The sequence below is a fragment of the Spinacia oleracea genome, chromosome 3 (genome assembly GCF_020520425.1).
Source record: "Spinacia oleracea cultivar Varoflay chromosome 3, BTI_SOV_V1, whole genome shotgun sequence".
In the NCBI taxonomy this organism is placed as follows: Eukaryota; Viridiplantae; Streptophyta; class Magnoliopsida; order Caryophyllales; family Amaranthaceae; genus Spinacia; species Spinacia oleracea.
The window spans coordinates 50062858-50084711 of record NC_079489.1 but is presented as its reverse complement, the minus strand read 5'-3'; the positions used below and the strand labels follow the sequence as shown (position 1 = coordinate 50084711).

Sequence of the window (21854 nt, the reverse complement as noted above, 5' to 3'; positions counted from 1 at the left end):
AAGTGTTGTATTTTCTCATAAACCAATGTTGCTACTTTTAAGAATGCATCTAACATACCCATTTGGCAATACTGCTTCAAGGATCATTTATCACCCATAAAGTTTAATGTCTGACATGTTTCATTCAATTTTTTTTTTTTTACATATACTCTGCCCAATTATGAGCAGAACCATGATGGTACTAAGAGGGGAAAAAACAACAGTTTACAGGTTGTTTTAATGTGATCAGGTGGAAGAGGCATAAGTGGAGCAGCTGGCCACAAGGATACAGAAGCAAAACCTTCCCCCCTTTGGCATCAGCATGAATAGAAGTTTTCTTACGGACAACGCAGGGCAGAAGAACTCGATGCTAATATGTTTGGACTCTTTTTCTGTCTTTTGTGCGCTATGGAAGCTTCCCCTATCACGCTCAATCCTCATAAGATATATGGATTCTAGTTGGTCCTTAACATCAACTTGGGCAGCATTAGAAAGAAAAAAGAGAGGTGCAACTACCATATGTAATCTGTGTATCGCAATGTCACACAAACACTTCGTCATACAATCTCCAAATAAACTTCTATTGAAACTGCACAATATATATAGCTAATTCCATCAAAGCTAGTACATGAAATCACCCCAATTAACATTTATGTGAGCAAACTTCTGTTTGCACTTCTTCCAGCAGTCCAGCTTCGATTATACCTAAAAAGTAACCTCGAAAAACCGACTTCCAAAACAAGCTCACACCTTCATGTTCTTTATGTTCACAGCACTTTTGATTCTCAAAATAAGCCCATACAAGTGCATCTTTTTGCTCAATTAGTGTCTCACAACTACTTTCCAGAATCCTCAATGCAATTTAGCAATATCAATCAACATATATAATCCCACCTAACAAAACCAAGCTCGAAACCTCCTATTTCTCAATTTCTCATGGCATTTAGCGATTTAACCCATAAATCAACACTTACAATTCAACCTAGAAAAATTCGTATGTTTTTATTATAAAATCTTCAATAATAAATAACACAAAGCGAGTACGAAAAATCGAATTGCATAAGACTAGCCAACAATAAATTGAAAATCAACCCAGCAAAAATATGAACGCAAATATTAGAATTTCAATTGCAATTCCAACAAATGAGAAATTAACCATTGCAAAGAGGTAAGAGTAAAGATAATGACCTGAAGAATTAACAGATACAGGAGATGGAGGCAGAGAAGAGATCTGGCTCTACGGCGGCTAATCGGAGAAGACGAGGTGAAATTAGCGGAGAAACGAGGGTTTTGACAGCAAAAAGAGTTTCCGGAGAGAGAGGAACCTCTGGAGGAGAGAGTGTAACACCCCGACAATTCTCTCTTTTCTAAAATAATCTTTTAATATAAAACGTAGAGAATTATCAAGGAATTATCGCCCGTGTGAAAACGTAACGGCTTATTCAGAATTTTGCAGCGGAAAACAGAAAACTAACTTTTAGGTTTATAAATAATCGATTACATATTAAGTCCAAAAACCAATTAACGAAAATAAGGAAATACGAAGAGTACGACAAATTTCAAATCCAAGTTAACAAACCAAATCACTTAATAAAACAAATATAACTACAAGCTATCCCAATGATGCATCATCTTCAAACCAGTAGATGGGCAACGCTTATTGATCCTTAGAGACTGCTCACCAAAGATGGGTCATCACAGGATCAATAAGGCATAGCCATGATCAACACACACAAACAAAGCATGTAATCAGCAAGGCTGAGTACTACATACTAAAACAACAATGATCCTAACATGATACTATTAAACGAACAACCCTAACATGATACTAATGAACATAAATAAGGGCAGACAAAACATGATAATTTGACGACCATACTTGACTAGACTAGGCTAGACTTATAGCAATAATATTATTTTATTTGAAATAGACAATGGACCGAGTTGTCCATCCAGAAGTCTTCACTAAGGAAGACGAGGTACGGGCGCGACTCCGTAACCTCAGTGACCTGCGATATCGAGGAACGTTTTAATAAAAATAGAACACGGTGATCAATCCGGTCCCAGAAAAGGCCATGGGCTACCACCATGAACCCAAACTCCTGTTTTTCCGTCACTTTAGACGTGCACAGTCTAAAGCTATTGCTACTCAGTTTCACTTTACATGATTTACAAATTGAGACTCTGTTATGACTCAACAATCACATAAGGCATACAATCCACATTCGTTCACAACTGTTTTTATCTTGGAATTAAGTAAGTGATCATAAAGGCATCAATCAAGACTCATTCCAATTTACCCAACCTTTCCTTTAACCATGATCAACCCTGTATATGGGTATAGAGTTTCAACTTACTAAACAAGGTCCACCGCCCTCATAAAGTAGTGAAAAGCTAGAAAGGGAACAATAATCAATCGATCCAAACCAACATATAGAATAATCTAGCGTTCCCAACCAACATGTTTGTATCAATCATCCATACTAACATGTTACAATTCTCATAATGCAATATAAGTTCAATATGTCCGTTCAACAGTATTAAACATGCAATTTCAACATAACCAAGTTCGTCAATAATATCAACATAACCAAGTTCAACAACAAATCTCAACACAACCAAGTTCACCAACAAATTCAACATGGTTTCAACAATTAGCACACATTTCAAGCACACAGGTATGTACGTACCTTGTGTAAACAAACTGATAGGCCACTTTAACACTTTCAAAAGTTGCCTAAAGAGAATTCTCCACCTAACAACAACCAATATAGACTCATATCAATTCATATTGAATTTGCAGCAACATTAGGGAGCTTCAAACCCTTCCTAAACATAATTAGAACGTTTCCCAATATCGAAACTTGAATATTTAATTTCCTAGCATCATAATTATTATATTAATTATTGAAATTCGTTGAAAACTCTTCAAAGCATCATACTTTAAATTTCCAGCAATATAACTAATTTCAAACTACTCCAAAACATCATTAACATGTTTGAAATCATAAAAACAATAACTTTAATAATTCCTAAACATCCTACCATGATTTAAAATCATTAAAAACCTTAAAATTCATACTTTAAATAATTAAAAATCAATATTTCAATGCATTTATATAATCTGAAAATTAATAATTTAATTATGCAAACATATAATTCTTGAAATTCATAATCAAATCATAAAACTTATAATTTAAATTCAAGAAACATAACTAAATTATTAAAACGTAATTAAATTCATTAATTAGTTTAGGGTTTAAGGAAATAACCAAAAGTGAGGGAGAGAAGGATGCTGGCCGGCGGTCAGTGATGGCGGCAGCAGGGCCGGTGGTTGGCTGACGCAAGGTGGCCGGCGGCTGGTGTCTGCGACGATGGCCGCTTGAGTTGGTGGCAGCGGTTTGCGAGTGAAGAAACAAGGAGGGGAGGAAGAACGTTGGCCGGTAGGGCTGCATCGACGGTCGACTGGAGGTGCAGCAAGGTGGCGCGGCAAGGGCGGCGCAGCAGCAGTGATTAGGTGGTGACGGCGGTTGTGTGCGATGGCGGTGGTTATGCGCAAAACAGAGCACAAGTGAGGGGGAGACAAAGAACAACGAGAGATAAAAAGGAAAAAAACGAAAGAGAAGAGGAGTACCGATGACGGAGGGGCTGGTGGCAGGAGGTCGGTGCAGTGACGGTGGTCCAGCGTGGCTGCCGGCTGGCGGCTGAGCAAAGGGGGAAGAGGTTAAGGGTTATGGTTCACGTGAAAGTGAAGCAGAGAAGTTTTTGTTGTTTTTGTTTTTACGTAACATTGAAAGAGAGGAAAGGAGTAAAGTGTTTTGGGTCTTATTATTTGGGCTGTATCAATTTGGGCTAGAACTAAGGTTGAGTTTAAGTGTTTGAATCCAAAACCAATTAGGATTGTTTTCAAAATTCAAACGGTTTTCGTAATTCGATTTCTTTTCAACATAAAATTCTAAAATTATTTTAATATCATAAATCGTTGAAATATTTAAAACGTATAAAAATAAATATTCGTTACTTAAATAATTTATTTCTAAAATTCGTAAATTCTATTTAAATATAATTAACTATACGTTAAAATATATCAATAAAATGTATAAAATTACGGGGGATTACAGAGAGAATCGAAGCAGAGTGAAGAGGAGTGAGATGAAATGCCGCCATTTTTGTAAAAGCTTGATTGTCTGGTGTTTGGGGTGATGAGAAGAGAGAGAAAGTGAGCATGACTGTTTGTTAACCATTGAGACAATGCGTGCAAATTTGAGTTTTTTCGTGATAAATTTCGCACGTGTGAAATATCGGTGTACGTTAATATTAACGTACACCTGTTGCGCGCAAGACCAATCTATACCTAGTATTTAAAAAGTATAACCACAACTCCACAATTGACACATAACCACAACTCCACAAGTGACACATGTCTTACTCTAATATTCTCCCCTTTAATTATTAAAAAAAACATGAAAACCTAGCAAACTTTCATCTCCCCTGTTTTCTTTGATATCGCTTCATCTTCCCATTATTGATTCATACTCCATAATTTCTTTAATTCCTCCAATTTCATAAAGTTCAATTCAACGTTCCAACTTCCAAGCACTGTATTAAATTGCCATACTAAACGTTCCATTCAACCTCTATTTAGTTTGCAAATTAAATTCCTCAAAAAAGTTTAATACCTTCTTTAATCATTTCATCGGTTACTCATTCTTCCATCAACCAATTATCAGGGTTTCTTCTTCATATTGTCAATTGTCGATTTTCGATTTCTTACAAAAGTGATTTCTGCAATTTTGAGATTTTTATTTTGGTTAAAGTTTAAACAATTTTGGCAGCTTCTACAATAATAATTGGTTGAAGAATGGGGATTTCTACTACCACTTAATGTATTTGATAAGGTGAATAAATTCAAATGCATGTCTAATTGTGATATTATTTCAGCAACTTTGCTAATACATTGTGTCTTCATCTTTTCTTTTATGAATCTCATAGTGAATTTCTTTTTCCTTTTTTTCTTGGATAATTTACTTTTTTTACTTTTACTTTTTAAAATTATTTATTTTGGGATATAGAGCCTTGGGTGTGTTGGATTTGTGAAGCTCCTAGGAAAATATGACCTCATTTCTCTTCTTTGTTTATTGAGTTTGTAGAAATGCATACTCTTGCTATTACATCTAATCAAGAAGGAAAATTTAAAAGTGCATATTGGTGCGATTTCGGGAATGGATGTCCTGTTTGCGACATTTTACAAGACTTGAACTCAAAATAAAATATGAGGTGTACTGGTACCTATGCTCTAGAGTTTCTGGGGTGCGAGATAGAGATATGGACACGAGTTAATTTCACCACAAGACCTCGCAAAGGAAGGCTTGGAATACTATTAAAGGGTTGTTTGATGGTGATGACGATTGGAAAACAGAGGAGGATAATTAGAGGATACTGTAACAAAAATTTATATGCAATTATTTACCTCTATTGTTCCATGATGATTCGCAGGAAGTGCTAAAGCATGTCACAAAAGTTATTTCCCCTTAAGTTAATGTTGAGCTTCAACGTCCATTTTCAAAGACGAGATATATTCGGCCCTACAAGTCTACAACAAATGCACCTTTGCAATTTGTAAAGCACCCAATCCAAACGATATACACGCAATATTTTATCAACGTTTTTGGCATATAGTAGGGCAGTTGGGGATGATGTTACAACTTATGTAGCAGATCCATTTACTGAGATACTTGCTGACATACTGCTATTTATAATCTGCATTCCTTTTTCCATTGAGCATTTCAAACTCAGAACAACTATTAAGTCTCTTCTTCGGTATTGGTTTACTGTTGTTGGCTGGGCACTTGGCTTGACAACTTTTTTACTTCCTAAGCCTGATGATACAATTGTTCAGACAATGGCAATGGCAAGGACAGAAAAAAAAAAAAATATATAGGAGTGCGTAAATAATTTAGAATTTTTTTTTAATAATTAGGCATAAAAGTACCGAACCGTCACGTAATTACAAAGAAGCTTGATCAAGAAACTAAGTAAAAGAGGCTTATTATTTAGGTTCTTTTTATGGTCTTGACCCTCCTTCACCACAAAAAAATATTGATAATTAAAGCTCCAAAGAAAAGATTTTCCCTATGTGCTTCTGTAGTACAAACGTCAAATTGAGTGTAATGTTTCTTTATTTTCTTATTCAAATAGGGATAAGGACACAAACGTCAATTGATACACAAAAATATCACGTATTTTGTTGTCATCAAAGAAGAAATGAACAAAATAAACCACAATGTGACTAACCCGACCCGTAAAACGGGCTCAAAAGCTAGTTGATTTACTAAACTAACCCGATAAAGAAAAACCGTTTCAACATCAAAAACAACAAAAACTATAGAAATACCCTTTATTACACACATTACACCCGAATTCATTCAGATTTGCACTATTTACTCTTTAGCTACTCCGTATTGTTTATCAATTTCCCTGAGTTTTCTTTTCCCTCAAGCTCCAAAGTCGCAGCTTGCTGCTCCTCTTAAAATCCTCCAACAAAACCGCCATATTCGGGTTGTATAACCACCTCTACCCGGCGGCGCTTGTTCCATTCTGAATTTTCAATGCTGGGGACTTCCAACCACCTCTCCTTCTCCACTGCTTTTATTCTCGGAATCGACGGCAGTGTATAGCTTTTTTTTTTTACTTTCTGTTTTCTTACTTTTCCATTTTTATCGATTATTTTGGAAATTTCTGTTGGTTTTATTTGTATTTTTATGATATGAAGTTTCAAATGATGAAATTTTGTTTTGGTGTTCTTTTTGTATAATGACTCTATACCCACTTCATAACTAGTCCAATGGATTGGATTTACAATCGATTTCAACTCGTTCTATTGCAATTTCTGTTACAGAAGCTATTTGGACATTACTCATCTGATGTATTCCACAAAAATATGCGTCTGAGAAACAGATTGATTATAAGAGCTGGCCCAAAGAAGATTTTATTCGACACTAAGTGTCGTGAAGCTATGCAAGTCGGTGTTAACAAGCTTGCTGATGCTGTTTCATTGACATTAGGACCCAAAGGTATATAAATATACACCTTATACTTTACTTTTCATTGCCTTAGATGTTAGACATGTTATCAGTTTGCTTCTTGTTAGTTATTGGTAGCCGAATTAGATGAATCGTAGGTGTGTATTTGGATGCCATAGAGTGTGTGAAAGGCCAAGACGGGTGGTAATTTTTGAGAGACCGATATTACAGTGTACAGAATAGGGTTGGTTGGTTCATGAATTGTTAATTATGACATAGTAACTGAAATTTGGTTGTGTAGAGGACAACCACTACTTCTTGTCCAAAAAGTGGTGAAGATAGTTAAGCCAAACAGAGTAGATGTTCTTATACCAAGTATAAGAGTAAGTAGGTTAGTGAAAATGTGTGACCATGTCGTGTTGTCAATATATACAGTATTTAACATCCTTTTGTTAGAACTAATGACTTGTGGCATATTCAATATTGGATGTTAACTCTCCAGCAACTGTGGAGTTTCGGTATCTGGAAGTAGATAGAGGGGCACGTGACATGGTTTCTCTTATTGTATTTATTACTATGAGGCTATGATTGCTACAAGCTTTCCTGACTCTAAAGGTTGCTATGATGTTTGTCTGATGTGGTGGAATATATCAGTAAGAACATCTAATTGGTTGTTGGAAGAGGGCATGAAGAGCAAATTGGTGTCGAGGGTAAAGAGGCAGGTTAAACATGTAGGGGTGGAAGGTAGATCTTGTTATTGGGCAGGGTCGGTGCGGGTCAAAAAGAGGGTCGGGTAATAAAAGGGTCAATTTTAGCGGGTCAATAATGGGTGGGTCAAAGCGGGTCGTGGATCAATAGTGGGACGATATTGGGCGGGTCAATAAACGAAGAAGGAAAAATGAAAAAAAGAGAGTCGTATGCGAATACAAGTGAATACAAAGCTATCCATATAATTTTTTATATCATAATTGTTTTAGTTTTCAAAATTATTGTGTTATAAGTTTGGTCCTATATTGACCATGTCCAATAAAGGCCCTGTCCAATAATTCAAAGAGTCTTACCTGATAAGAACCCTATTAACTTGACCCAAACCCTATACCCATTGGGCTACCATGTCCAATAACAAGGTCTAGTGGAAGGTAAGGGAAAAAGATATATGTGGGACAGGGGTTGAGGCTAAGGGCTGGTAGAAAGAATATGGGATTGGTCAGCAAGGCATTTAGCAGTAACTCTTTTTCTTTTTGCATAGAGGTCATCACATTTTCATCTTGGACTTCTCAACTGATTTGATGATAAACTTTTTTGTGTATTGGAGTAAGAAAGACTAGCTAAGCAATATATGGACTGCTATTATTTTTCACAGTTCAAGAAGATGATTTCTTGTAATATGCTTTGATCCTGCCTATTCTTAGCTTAGTCGTTATCTAATCAAGTTGATTTCTGAATGTGGTATGTTTTGAAGGGCGCAATGTGATTCTCTCCGATTCTAAAAGTTTGAAAGTAATTAATGATGGTGTAACAATTGCAAAGGCAATAGAACTTGCAGATTCAATTGAGAATGCAGGGGCAATGCTTATTCAAGAGGTGATAGATGGTTGCTTGGTTTAATTTCTTATGCTTTGACTGGCTGGAAATACTTTATGGCATGTGTTCTAGTGTGCAATTGTGCATACAGGTCGCATCTAAGGTGAATGATGCAGCTGGTGATGGTACAACAACAGCAATTATTTTGGCTCGAGAAATGATAAAATCTGGGTTATTGGCTATTACATTTGGTGCTAACCCTAGTGGTTTGAGAAGAGGAATGGAAAAGACTGTAAATGGACTAATAAAAAAGTTGAAGAAGCGTAGTATACCTGTTAAGGGGAGAGATGATATACGGGGTAAATGTTTTTCAAAGGTTTTGCACATATATGTACAACTTTTAAAATGCTTGAATATTAACTTGTACGAAGTACTTGTTTCCTGCAGCTGTAGCTTCCATTTCTGCTGGAAATGATGATTATGTTGGGAGTATTCTTGCTGAAGCCATTGATAAGATTGGGGCTGATGGTCTGATCTCTATTGAGTCTTCCTCAACTTCTGAAACTTACGTAATTTTTGAAGAAGGAATGAAGGTCTGTGCTGCTTCAGGATTCTTATCATTCTATGTTTTTGTGCATTTACCCACAAAAATAAATAAATATTATGTGGTCCTGTGCACGAGTTTTCAAAGGCTATAAGCACTTGTTGGCATGAATTCCTCAAAATATTTTGAGATGTAGGCATGCAGCAACAAGGTCAACAACAACCACCACAAGTCCATGACAAATGTAGATACACAAGGTCTTACTGTTAATTAGATGCTTCGAAAGTACTATTTCATAAGATGCCATTTCCTAAGTACAACTTATGTGACGAGGGATCATATCTCTCAAGATTGGGATGTGCAACCCAGAGAAATTACCTTGCATTAATGTGATAAATTGTTGTCACCGGTCTCAACTTTGGCCAGTTTTCTTTAAAGAGTCGTAACATTTGATTAACTTCAAACGGTTGCAACTTTAGGGGGTGTCTTCTTAAAATAGCGCCCAACCTTAATTACCCCACTAAATCAGTTATGAAATGCAATGTTGCATGTTTTCATCCGCCCATTGGTTTTATTTGAAAAAAATGTTATTAACTAACCTCCTAAACCAATTGATTCTTTATGGGTGGTTGAGGGGAGGATTAGCTTGCTTGTTTTGTTATAAAAAAAGGATAAATTGTTTTTTACCACCCAAAAAAATCGAAAAATTATTTTTTACCACCTAAAAAACTAAAACATGTATTTTTTAAAACTTGTTTTTTACCACCTGAAAAATGGAAAAATAGATGAAAATGTTATGTGTTGAGCCGCAATAACGATAATACTTCTGATATGTTATATGTTCTATTCTTCAACGATTTCATGTATTTAACTCTTTTCTCTTCCCCGGCTTCCTTATATTCCGTGAATTTACATAATTTTTCACCACAATTAATTCATATAATTGACAAAATTTAGTGAAAGTAAAGAGAGAAGGGTGAAAGAGTTAAAGAAAATCACACAAGGAGTGTAAACAATTGGAGGAAAATTGAATTAGGTAGCCTTACATAAAAGTTTTATCTATTTTTTCATTTTCAGGTGGTAAAAAACAAGTTCTAATATTTTTTTTAGGTGGTAAAATTCAAGTTTTAAAGTTTTAGGTGGTAAAAAACAAAATTTCAAATTTTGTAGGTGGTAAACAACAATTTGTCCTAAAAAAAATCGCAAGTGAAAATATGCCAAATGGTAGTTTAAACCGGTTTAGCATGTTATTTTAGGAGTTTAGGTTGGGGACCAATTAGGAAGAAACCCCAAACGTTGAGTTTGTGCCAAGTTAATTGAAAGTTGGGACCGTTTAAACTATAAAGAAGACTGGCCATAGATGGACCGATGGCGATATTTTTCTTTAATAAGGCCCTTCACCCGATGACTATTTTGTCTCAAAATGCTTAGAAATCAAGATTTGTGATATGATTTCCCTTTGTAGCTCGTAATTGACACCCTAACAAGGGTTGCAAGCTTTAATGGTTGCCTCTATCTATTTGTTATGAAAATTATGATACACGACTTAGATGATTTGCGAGCCTTTTGTCTTGTAGAGAGTGTGTTTCAACAAATTTTTTTTTTGCTTTTCTTCCTTTGTGGTACTAATCTTGCTATTTGAAAAATGGTTGTGTACTTTTTGGGTTGTGATTGCATAATGCTATCAATAACTGGTGATTTGGAAGATTGAATTCATGTCCGCTTTATTGTACCCTGAACATCCACATCAAACACAAAAAACTATAAAAATTCCTCTTTGAATTTAGTGAACTTTAACCAAATTCCTTGAAACTCTCTAAGGCCTTTCAACTTCGTCAAAACGGCTTTAGTATTGAAGATCACTAAAGATTAGTGATGATTTGTTAGAGAATGTGCATCTCTCTTTCTTCTTCCCCACCTTATATGCCAAAGATTAGTTGGGATTCTTTCCCGCTAGTTCTCTCGCTACTGATTCAATTCTTTTGTATGGGCAAGCTTACTCATATTAAGCAAGATGAGGACATGGAAAACAATATGGAATTGCTGACTTTTATTATTGAAAAGTATAAGTTAAGGATGAAAGGCACCTACGTCTATTAAAAATGCCTGTTGTGTGATATAATAGAGCCTTGGCTCAGGTTAAGTAGCTAAGACGCAACTATCGAGGTGCCTTTTTTTTTTTTTGGTTTTCTTTCATTTCTTCCCCTTTGTTTAATGCATCTCAATACCCTGCCAAAGGTTTCTCTTTTATCTGACCTTCATTTAGTGAAGATCATTGTGAAAGCAATTTGAGTTTAGTGTTCATCTATAATTGATCCATATAATCTTGGGTTACCAGGTTAGAGTTGCCAGAATGGGGTTTAAATATCCTTCTATGGTTGGATGCATTGTGAGTGTAAACATTTTGTTTGTGATATGCATGGTACGATGGGTAGGCATCTTTTTGGGATTGTACTGGGAACCAACTTGTATTGGTTATCTTTATGTTGGTAACCCTTATTGACTGTCATGTTGCTCTTGCTCTGCAAGTGTATCAAAGATTAGAAAGCTTGGAGTGATTGAGCTTGATTTTGATTTCTAGATGTCACTTCACTAAGAAATTGGATTCATAATTACAGTGTTGGATTGAGTTAGCTTGTTGGTTGAAGGAGACTTCTTTCTCCAAGTAAGCTCACAACTTGTAAATGGGGTGTTCCCATATTTGGTTGTTGCTTTAAGGATTTGAGGGAAATTGATTTTCAAAAGAGAGGGTTTAATCTAGGAATATTTCCTTCCATTTTTAGTGTAAATTTGAGGTTCTTTTGGCTTGATTCACGTTGTTTTGTCCCCTCAGTCTTTATCAATTAAGCGTTGGTAGATGATAAAGTTTGATTGGTTTTGGAGGTTGTCTTGGATTGGAAGTGACTTGGAGCTCTAAATGAGGCTGGAGAGGCACAATAGAACTTAATAGTATAGAACTAGTGGTTGTTAGCACTCTGGGACGGGCTCCTTTATGACAGCCAAAGAAAAATACAATACTAGAAATCAGGATGGGCCTCTATGCTTCTGAATAGGCAATATTCAGAATAAGACTTTCAACCGCGTAGTTGAACTCAACATGGGTACACATGTTCTTTAGCAAGGTCATATTGAGCTACGTGTTGCCTTTTTTTACTGAAACCTATCAATCTCAGTCTAACATTTATCGTTTCCTGCATGCCACCCTATATACGTGTTGAAGATTATGATGTAAGTCTTGATTAATTTAAGGATAATATCAAATTGATATTTTTGTTTCTTTTGCCTTTTGTCTCTTCATCCTTAATGGAATAAGTTGCTTTAAACAATTCATCTTAGTTCCTGAGGGTAGGGGGTATGCCAAAACCGGTCCCGACCGGAAAAATAGATCGGACCAGACCGGCCCGGAGACTATCTATCCAGTCTCTGGGTCGAGAAATATTATTTTCCAGTCTTCGATCCGGTCCGGTCCGGTCCAAAACCCTTTAAAACCGGATTTTTTACTGTACCGGTTTTAATTTAAAAAAATATAATAAACTATTTAAAAAGTTAACTGTCTCTTTTAATATGTTGTAAATATTACTATATTCTGAGGTATTTTGTTTTAGCTTCCAAAAAAGGATCTTCAACAATTTGTTTTTTATACATATTTTTTCTTTTTTACTTTATGGTGTAGAAAAAATAAAAAATACTCCCTCTGTCCCTTAATACTCGCACCGTTTTGACTTTTTGCACTATTCACACAATTCACTTTGACCACGTTTTATTTCTAGTATATGTAAACAAATGTTAGTATATAATATATTGTTGGCTTCATCTTAATATATATTTTCAAAATATTAATATTTTTATAAGTTTTTATAATACTCCCTCTGTCCCTTAATACTTGCACCGTTTTGACTTTTTGTACTATTCACATAATTCACTTTGACCCTATTTTATTTATAGCATATGAAAATAAATGTTCTTATATAATATATTGTTGGCTTCATCTTAATATATATTTTCAAAATATTAATATTTTTATAAGTTTTTATAATATGTAGGTAAAGATATTGGTGGTCAAAGTTGTGCATTGGTAAGCGTGTCCAGTCAAAACGGTGCGAGTATTAAGGGACGGAGGGAGTATGTAATTAAAGATATCGGTGGTCAAAGTTGTGCATTGGCAAGCGTGTCCAGTTAAAACGGTGCGAGTATTAAGGGACGGAGTGAGTATATAGAAATGGGTCTACAAAAGGTCCAAACCAGTCTGGTCCGGGTTTTGGACCGATTTTTCCGGTCCGGTCCATGACCGGTCCACGCATAACCCAGTCCGGTCTCCGGTTCTTGAACTATCAAAATTCCGATCTTTGGTAATGTCCGGTCTGGGTTTGCACTGTGAAGGACTTGAATTGTGATTGGTTGGTTTAGATATATATCTCATCTTACTTCATATCTTTAGATTTTATAGTTATCTTGATGATTTCGAGGAACACATTTCTTCTCTCTTTATTTTGCCTATAAATAAGATTTCAAGCACTTGTGAAAACAACGTTTCTATTTTTGGGAATGTTAACCCGAATCCATTAAAACATAATGAAATATATTTGTATTTTTGGTAAGCTTTTTAGTCATGACTCATGAGCCATCAAAATAGTATTACTTGTTGCCACAAAGGGGTAAAATAGTAATTACAGTAAAATTAAAAGCCTTCTTGAGAAGAAGAACGCAGAAAGTTGTGGGTGGACCGGGGATGTTCACATGAATTTTTAGTCACAGACTCTTATTTAAGATTATCAAAAGAAGTGGACCACTCATTAACCTTGTATAAAACAGTTGCTTTAAAAAAAAGGAGAGGTTTACATGACTTGTCGTTCGACTAGAAAAAAGGGAGAAAATGGGTAAATAATTTGGGGTTTTCTCACTACTCTTATCATTATAGTAAAATTTGACTGTTATGCAGCCATTTAAGTCACGTGGTTTTGGCCTTTTTTTTAACAAAATTACATGTTAGCAATTGGTGCCTTATACCGCCTTGAGCCTGGAAAAAGCCGCACAAGGTGCTCGCCTTTTGTAGGTGCTTGCGCCGGTCACGGCTAACGCGTCTGGACTTGCGCCTTGGGCCTAGGAAGGCGTGCTTTTAAACTAAGCACTGTACCAAAGCTCGAAAGCCATGGTTCTTTTGTCAATGTACGTTTACTATAACCTATTCCCTATCCTTTAGAATATCCTTTCTCTTGCTTTAAAGCACGCGAATACTGTCGGACTTGTGTATTGACATCAACCACTACCTAACCAAGCTTGAGGAAAATTTTGGATCAAATCTTTCAAATTAAAGCATAGGCAAAGTCTTGGATTATCTGTTAGAACCGGAGAAGCAAATGCTGCTTCCATCCATGCCCAAACTGTTGCTGTAATATGTTATGTGTTTTCTATTTAGTCCTAGGAATCTGTGGGCCTCTAAAACAACCCAGCCTGGACCTCTCAAATCTTGCCTACAGAAAGGTGCCAGGATCAGTCTTGGGTTGTTGCCATTGCACCGTGGCAGAGGAATGTCTTATCATATATTTATATTAAATAGATCCCAAGTTTCAAACTAAATGCTGCTTTTCTCGTACGCTATTTTCTTTATATCTTAATGTGTTTACGTCGTTTGAATTTTATTAATTTCATTTTGTGTGCTTTCATAATGATCAAATGCCCTTTTTCACAGATTGACAAAGGATATATGTCACCTTTTTTTGTTACAAATCTGGACAAATCTACAGTAGAGTTCGATAATGCGAAAGTTCTAGTAACTGATCAAAAAATATCAACGGTGCAAGAAATTGTTCCCTTGTTAGAAAAGACTGCTCAACTAAGTGTACCTTTACTGATCATTGCTGAGGATATCTCAAATCAAGTCTTGGAAACACTGATTGTGAACAAAAGCAAAGGACTTGTCAGAGCAGCTGTTGTCAAATGCCCTGGGTTTGGGGATGCCAAAAAAGCTTTGCTGCAAGATATTGCTCTCATGACAGGTACAAGTACATAAACCCTTAGTATTAGTCAGTTAATCTAAATTGTTACTTTGGATTGGATATAGGAGATAGTTGTTTATATCTTTTTAGGTTGTGAAAAAGTTCTGTTAAGTTGTCACACAAGACCACTTAAATTTGATTTGTATATCATTAATAGGAGTTCCGTACTATCCAATTCAACATCCGAGATGGAGAACGGCAATGAGATGGGGAGGAAAAGCAATTTGGTTTTCTATTACTGAAAATTTCAATGTAGTTTTCTAGAAGATTAACTGATTAACAACATCTTGCATTGTACTTGGCTTCAAACCCACTCTCTTAGAAATTTAAGAAGTACCAGAGAATGAATGTGCAAGCAGAATTGTACATCTAAAACTGTTGTTGGAGCAGTATCTTCTTGTTCATGCTTAGTCTTGTCTCTAATGCATTCTGCTTGTTATGTGGTTTCAGGTGGTGATTTTTTGTCAGGGGACATGGGTCTGAGCATAGGAGATGCTACTTCTGACCAACTTGGTGTAGCTCGAAAAGTGACCATAACAGATAACACAACCACTATTGTTTCAGACCCTTCCACGAAAGCTGAAATTCGAGCAAGGATTTTGCAGATAAAGAAGGATTTAGCTGAAACAGAGAGCTCTCATCTGTCCAGGAAGCTTGCGGAGAGAATTGCTAAACTCTCTGGTGGTGTGGCAGTTATCAAGGTTGGTAAGTAGATGTTGGTGTGTATTCCTTTGTGAGGGGTAACAAGTAATGAATAACTATAATGTGGTACCTCTCTCTGGTAGAACTAGAGAATCTTTTTCTGGCAGACCATATTTGAACTCTTTATGAGATATGACTTTACGTGTAGATCGTGGCTGCTGTCTTATTTATTTCCTTCTAGGGAAGCCAGAGTTTTTTTAGAACTATAGCCGGTGATAAGTCTTTTTGTTTTGTCATTAACATTACTCTCTGAGGTTGAAGCTCTTCCCCCTTGCACTTCCATAGTTCCATTGTCGTAAAATGGTGTTACTGGTGTAAGCCACTTATTTGAGTTTATTGAGTCTTGAGTCTTGACATGAGATAATTTACGCTTGATGATAAATTAAGGCCTGGCTGCACATTTAAAAGTTGATTTTTATTATTGGCACTCCTGCATACCCTTTAGTTCGTATCTATATCTTTTGTATCTGATAACTGTGGCTGCTTTGCTTCTGATAATTGTGCTGTGCTTCTGATAATTGTGGTGTTAATCTGATCTTCTGCTTATTTTGTCTGTTAAAGTAAAACTTATTCCCAAAAGGAATTTACATACTTCGTATATATTTATACCACCACCGAAAAATCAAAAGGAAATAATCCAACTCTGGCATCAGTATTCACTTCCCTTGGCTTCTAGGAAAGGTTGGAGAGGGAACTCATGTGCTTAGGTCTTCAACCAAAGTGAAACTAAACAGCAATGTAAAGCATAATGTATTAAGAACTATACATGATTAGAGAAACTAGGAAAACAGAAAATAGGGTCTCTTTCTTAGATTAGCTTGCCCAGCAAATTTCCAAACAGTATAAACTATTAAGTCAAATCAGCTTCCACAAAACACAAACTTTCTATAAGAAATTCTTAATAATCTTACATTCTAATCGGCTTTGAAATATTGCAGCATAGAACAACACAAGCTCATCAAGCAACTAGCAGCTCTGCCATCTTCTCGTTGCACCTACTGGAAACTTAGAAGACATTCGCCACAAGAGCGCTAGATAGGAACAATCTTGTAAAATTATTGGTTCTTCTCTGTATTCAAACCCGTGATAGTTTCCGCATAGAACATTCCATACAATTTAGCGGTGTCAACTATCTTCTCCAATTCTTCTTAGCAATTTGATGTCCCCTGTCAAAACCCTGCATTCCTCAACTGCAACTGAGTAAATTACCAAATTATAGCAGCATATAAGTCCATTTTAAAAAAATGACTAGAATCTTCTTCTATGCCACATAAAGCACACATACTAGCGCATTGCACATATCCTTTTTGAAGTCTTCTGCACTGGCTAATCTGTCCTGCAGTGCTGACCATGTCAGAAACAAACACTTAGGGCCTGCTGAATTGGTGAGAATTATTCTTTTCCAAAGCATTTATCGATGATTACTAAGCAAGCGTTAATAAGTCTTCTGAATAAAAAATCCCAGACTTTTTTGTATTGTGTCCCAAGGACTCCCAACCACCACACATTTCCACGATCTCCCTGCTTGTCAAAATTGTCTTCGGGATCCAGGTTTTATAAGTTCTTAAAGGCAACTCCTGAACTATTGTGGCCTCATTACCTATCTAACTTGAAGTTTTGTGTGTTTTGAGTAAAAGGCCAATTAGTTTTGTAAGAGCATGTACATTGGAGCTGTTGGAGTGACTCTCTAATTAGATCTCCAAGGAGAGAAAATAAGAGCTAGTTAAGAGTCAACTCTACCCCAACATTGGGGTTCTTGAGTAGCTCTTAATGGAGAGCTACTTTAAGGTAGTTCTTGGTCAAGACACCCAAAATTGACTGGCATCTATCTCGTTGACAAGTGGAGAGCCACTTTGTATGTGAAGGTCAGTCAATTAGGGACATTTGTCAAGCTTTTCTACATTTTATATTTGCAATTCAAGAAAACATGTAAATGAAAAATGAATACATTTTAAGGGGGGGAAAATTCAACAATAACGGTTACTTATTTTTTTCTCCCTATGTAACAAGCCTAATATTGGACATATTTAATTACAACCAATTTTATTTTTCCTTCCTCTTTTCAACCCATAAAAACTCCTAGTTTTATCTAGTACTACTGGAAATGAACTCAACTAATTCTAAGTCCAAAAGCTCAAAGAATCCAAATACAAGAAAGCCAAAACCTCATTCAAAGTCCATCAATGAATTTGCAAAAAATTAAGTTATATGTAAGGTGATTAATCCTCCTTTCCGACCCCATATCCAAACACAATTCCAACAAAAAATGGAAGTCGAAATTATTCATTTTTTATAACTTAAATTTAATTGTAACAATTAATATTGTTTTGTAACATACAATTATCAACCTTTTAATTATCATAAATATTAACATTATTTTGGTAGATATAAATGAGGTTGAGTAAATAGAGATTAGAAAATATGATATGGGACAACCAAATAATGAAAAGGAGATTGGAGAGCTCTTTTAGAGAAGTCACCAATGTCGGGTGTTTTTTGGAGGGGGCTCTTGATGATGTCTTGTACAGAGATAGGTAGAGAGAAAGTGGAGAATTAGATGGAGAGCCATGACCAATGCTTCTAACAGCTGCGTTGTTTCACAAATACATATTCTTGACATTTTAGCCACCAGCTGTCCTAGGAAGTAGGAAGACATACCAACCAGGTAATAGGAGCCTTCCTAGAAGTAGTTACTTCTCGAATCCATAAGAAAGGTCTACAATATCTCCTACTCAGCCTCTTTAGAAACTTCTTAGGATGCATGCAGAGCTGGCATCAAAAATTTGCATGGTATATGCAATACTCCTTATCAATTGAATCCTTCCAGCATAAGAAAGTAATTTAGCAGACGAAGTTTGAGTTCTGCTAGTAATCTTCTCTACTAGAGGCTTACATCTGCTACGTTTATGTTTTGTGATCAGAGGTGAACGATTGAACCCCTAAGTACGTAGAAGGCAAGGTTCCAATTGTCATCTGCTACATTTATGTTTTTTAATCAGACTAAGTTTTGATTATCACTATCCTCGATGCCTCCCATGTTGACAAGCTCATTTATTAAGTGGAAGTATGTGAGGAGTTCAGTCCTTCTCGAGGCTCCACTCTCCCCCCTGAAAAAGTCAGGCCCGCCCTTCAAAGCCCCGCGAATCTTTTCTTCGCCTTACTTTAAAATGTTGTCATGTTTTGTTTGAAACTGAAATATTATTGCATCTTTTGCTTTGGCTGACACGTTCCATGCGAGTAACATTGTAACTTCCGTGTTCATTTTTTTATGTGAACAAATTTGAATTCAATTACATGATTTTTGTATTTACCTTTTCATCAGGGTTCACCATCCAAGAAATATTGATTATTTTTTTTAGACCTTGAGTTGACGTGTTGTGTGTTTAATCTGGATATTTAATTCCAATACTAAAATTGGTAAAGCTTCAATTTTTAGTCGATATGATGAGTTAACTTAAATGATCAAGTAATTTGTATCACATTCAGGTTGGAGCTCACACTGAGACAGAACTTGAGGATCGCAAGCTCAGAATTGAAGATGCAAAAAGTGCTACATTTGCTGCAATGGATGAAGGAATAGTTCCTGGTGGTGGTGCAGCTTTTATCCATCTTTCTGAAGAGATTGCCTCAATCACATCTTCCTGGGAAGATACTGATGAATTGATTGGAGCCGACATAATAAGAAAGGTACTGCTCCACTTACTCGTTTACAGTATTGCTTGATTTATCTTAGCAGTGTTAATATATTTTAAGATGGTAAAAAAGTATTATGTCCTGCTAATCATTAATTGTGTGGATGTTTTCCTCCTTTTCTGTTGCTACATATTTTTTTTTTTTGTATTTGCATTCATTCTTGGCAGAATGCAAGATCGGCAATCAAATGTGATCCTGTTTACAGTTGCCTGAATTCATTTACTGCTTATTATATACTTTGTTGTATCGTTACTAATAAAGGATAATATCTTCAAGAACCCGCAGAAGTATCTGCAAGATCTAGATTGCTGAGAACCTCAATGTTGAAAAGAAAAATTGCTGGTTGAGAATAGCTATAAGATCAGAAATAATCTCTTACATCTATTAGCCCTTTTCCAAGGGCTTATCTCTAATGTATAAGTGTAACGTGGTGTACAGAATCATCTTGAAAATGCTTTTAGAGTTTTAGGGTCTGTTTGGCCAAGCTTCTCAAAAACAACTTCTCCTCCCTAGGAGTTCTCCAGAAACTGCTTCTTAGAGAAATTGTAGAGTGACGGCCATCTACTTTTAGAAATACTTCTTAGACGCAGATACAAATTAGTAGTGTTTGGCCCATTATATTCTTTGACTTTATACCATGAGTTATAATGATAATTATTATTAATATAATTATTATGATTAACAAACACTCGTTTTGACCATTGATTTTGATCATGCACCCACTTTTGTTACTGTTCAACCTCTACTCTTGACCACCCAGATGCCACCAAGTTCCGCCATGAGAGCCACCTCCAAGGCTCCAACCACCAAGACAACAACCTACTCGAAATACCACCGCAAATTGTAGCAAAATAAAGATGGGATTTCTTTTATATGTTGGCAGAAAACAACTTCTTACTTGCAGTTATCTTCGGGGTCCAGAAATTTGAAGCATAAGTATTCATTTTCCTGTGACTGTGTTCAACGAATTTATTACCTTGTGTAGAAAGTTTTGTGGTTTGTAATTCATGGCACTACAATAGTGGCTCCGGTTGAATGAAAAAATGTCGGGCCAGGTCAAGGAGGATGGGACTCGAGATATTTTCTTAGAACAAAGCTGAGTTGAAGAAAGTATTTATGAGAATAGGATGCAAAGGATCCTTGTTAGATAATAAAAAACAGAATCATAAAATTTTAGAAAAGCCGTATTCGACACTTGGGCACATACTCGTAACATATGGTGAAAACTGGCTGATCATTTGATCTTGTTGATAAAAAATCTCAGCATAAGTAAAAATCTTTGATGTTAGCTAAGGCTTTTGTTCCCTGTGTATGTTCATGTAGTTGTCCAGTCAACGTCTTTTAAGAGCCATGTTATAATGAGTTACTACCCTTGGACAAAGGCGTTTTGAGTTTTTTACATGAACTTTCAAGTTTCAGCAAGCCGGTCAATTTCAAAGGTCCCCTCTCCTCTTTAAGTATGGGTTGCATGTAATGTACAGATGCTAAATTATATCCTATGGATTGAACCATGTCTGTTTTTTTTTTGAGGGGCTGGCCCATGTCTGTTTTATTTTGAGGGGCTGCCCCATGTCTTTTGATGTAACCTTGATTTTAGTTTGGTTTAAAAAGAATTAAATAAATAAAATCAGGTTGAACTTGTGCTGGTTTTACACAAGTCTTGTTGACAGTTCTGCTGATGAATAATGTGGTACTTCGGACATATTATTACAATGAGTTATGTTGAGATTTTGAAGGGCAGTCATTGCTAAAGGTGGTTAATTATGAATTTCAGGCTCTCGTTGCACCTGCCAAATCAATAGCTGAAAATGCTGGGGTTGATGGAGAAGTGGTAGTAGAAAGAATACGTACTTCTGATTGGCGAATTGGATATAACGCAATGGCTGGACGATTCGAAGATCTCTTTGATGCTGGTATCATTGACCCTTGCCGTGTCACGAGATGTTGCTTGCAATATGCTGTCTCGATTGCAGGGCTTGTGCTAACAACTCAAGCTATATTAGTTGAAAAGAACAAGGAACCCAAGCCTCTTGTTCCCCACATTCCAGGAATTTCTCCTTAGACAATTTTGTAGATGGTTAACATTTGGGTTTTCGAATTTCAAAGCTAGAAAACTAGCAATTAACTTGATAGGGATCTTAGAATGAATAGGTAAAGATGAAAGAAGTGGTCCAAAATTTTGATAGGGGTGAGTTTGTTTAAGTATTGTAAATTGTAGACTGACAGTGATGAGGTCAAATGTTGTGCATCTCATTCCTTTGCTTTGATATGCTTGGATTTAGTGCCGATTTCGTGTTTTATAACAGGCACATTTTGAATCTGCCTAAGGGCTTAATTATATGATAAATATTTTGAAGAAGCATCAACTTGTACCTTAATATTATTTGATGCATT

At 36.0% G+C, this 21854-nt stretch overlaps 1 protein-coding gene across 1 annotated transcript; it reads left to right on the top strand.

The window, feature by feature from the left end:
* Positions 1–6400: 6400 nt before the first annotated feature.
* On the top strand, positions 6401–21819 carry LOC110801975 (chaperonin 60 subunit alpha 2, chloroplastic). The gene is made up of 9 exons (XM_022007390.2): positions 6401–6650; positions 6878–7052; positions 8464–8585; positions 8677–8884; positions 8973–9118; positions 14759–15065; positions 15516–15766; positions 19254–19454; positions 21235–21819. Exons 1-9 carry the CDS (start codon positions 6588–6590, stop codon positions 21520–21522), a joined length of 1761 nt encoding a protein of 586 aa, XP_021863082.2. The 5' UTR covers positions 6401–6587; the 3' UTR covers positions 21523–21819.
* The last annotated feature ends 35 nt before the right edge of the window (positions 21820–21854 follow it).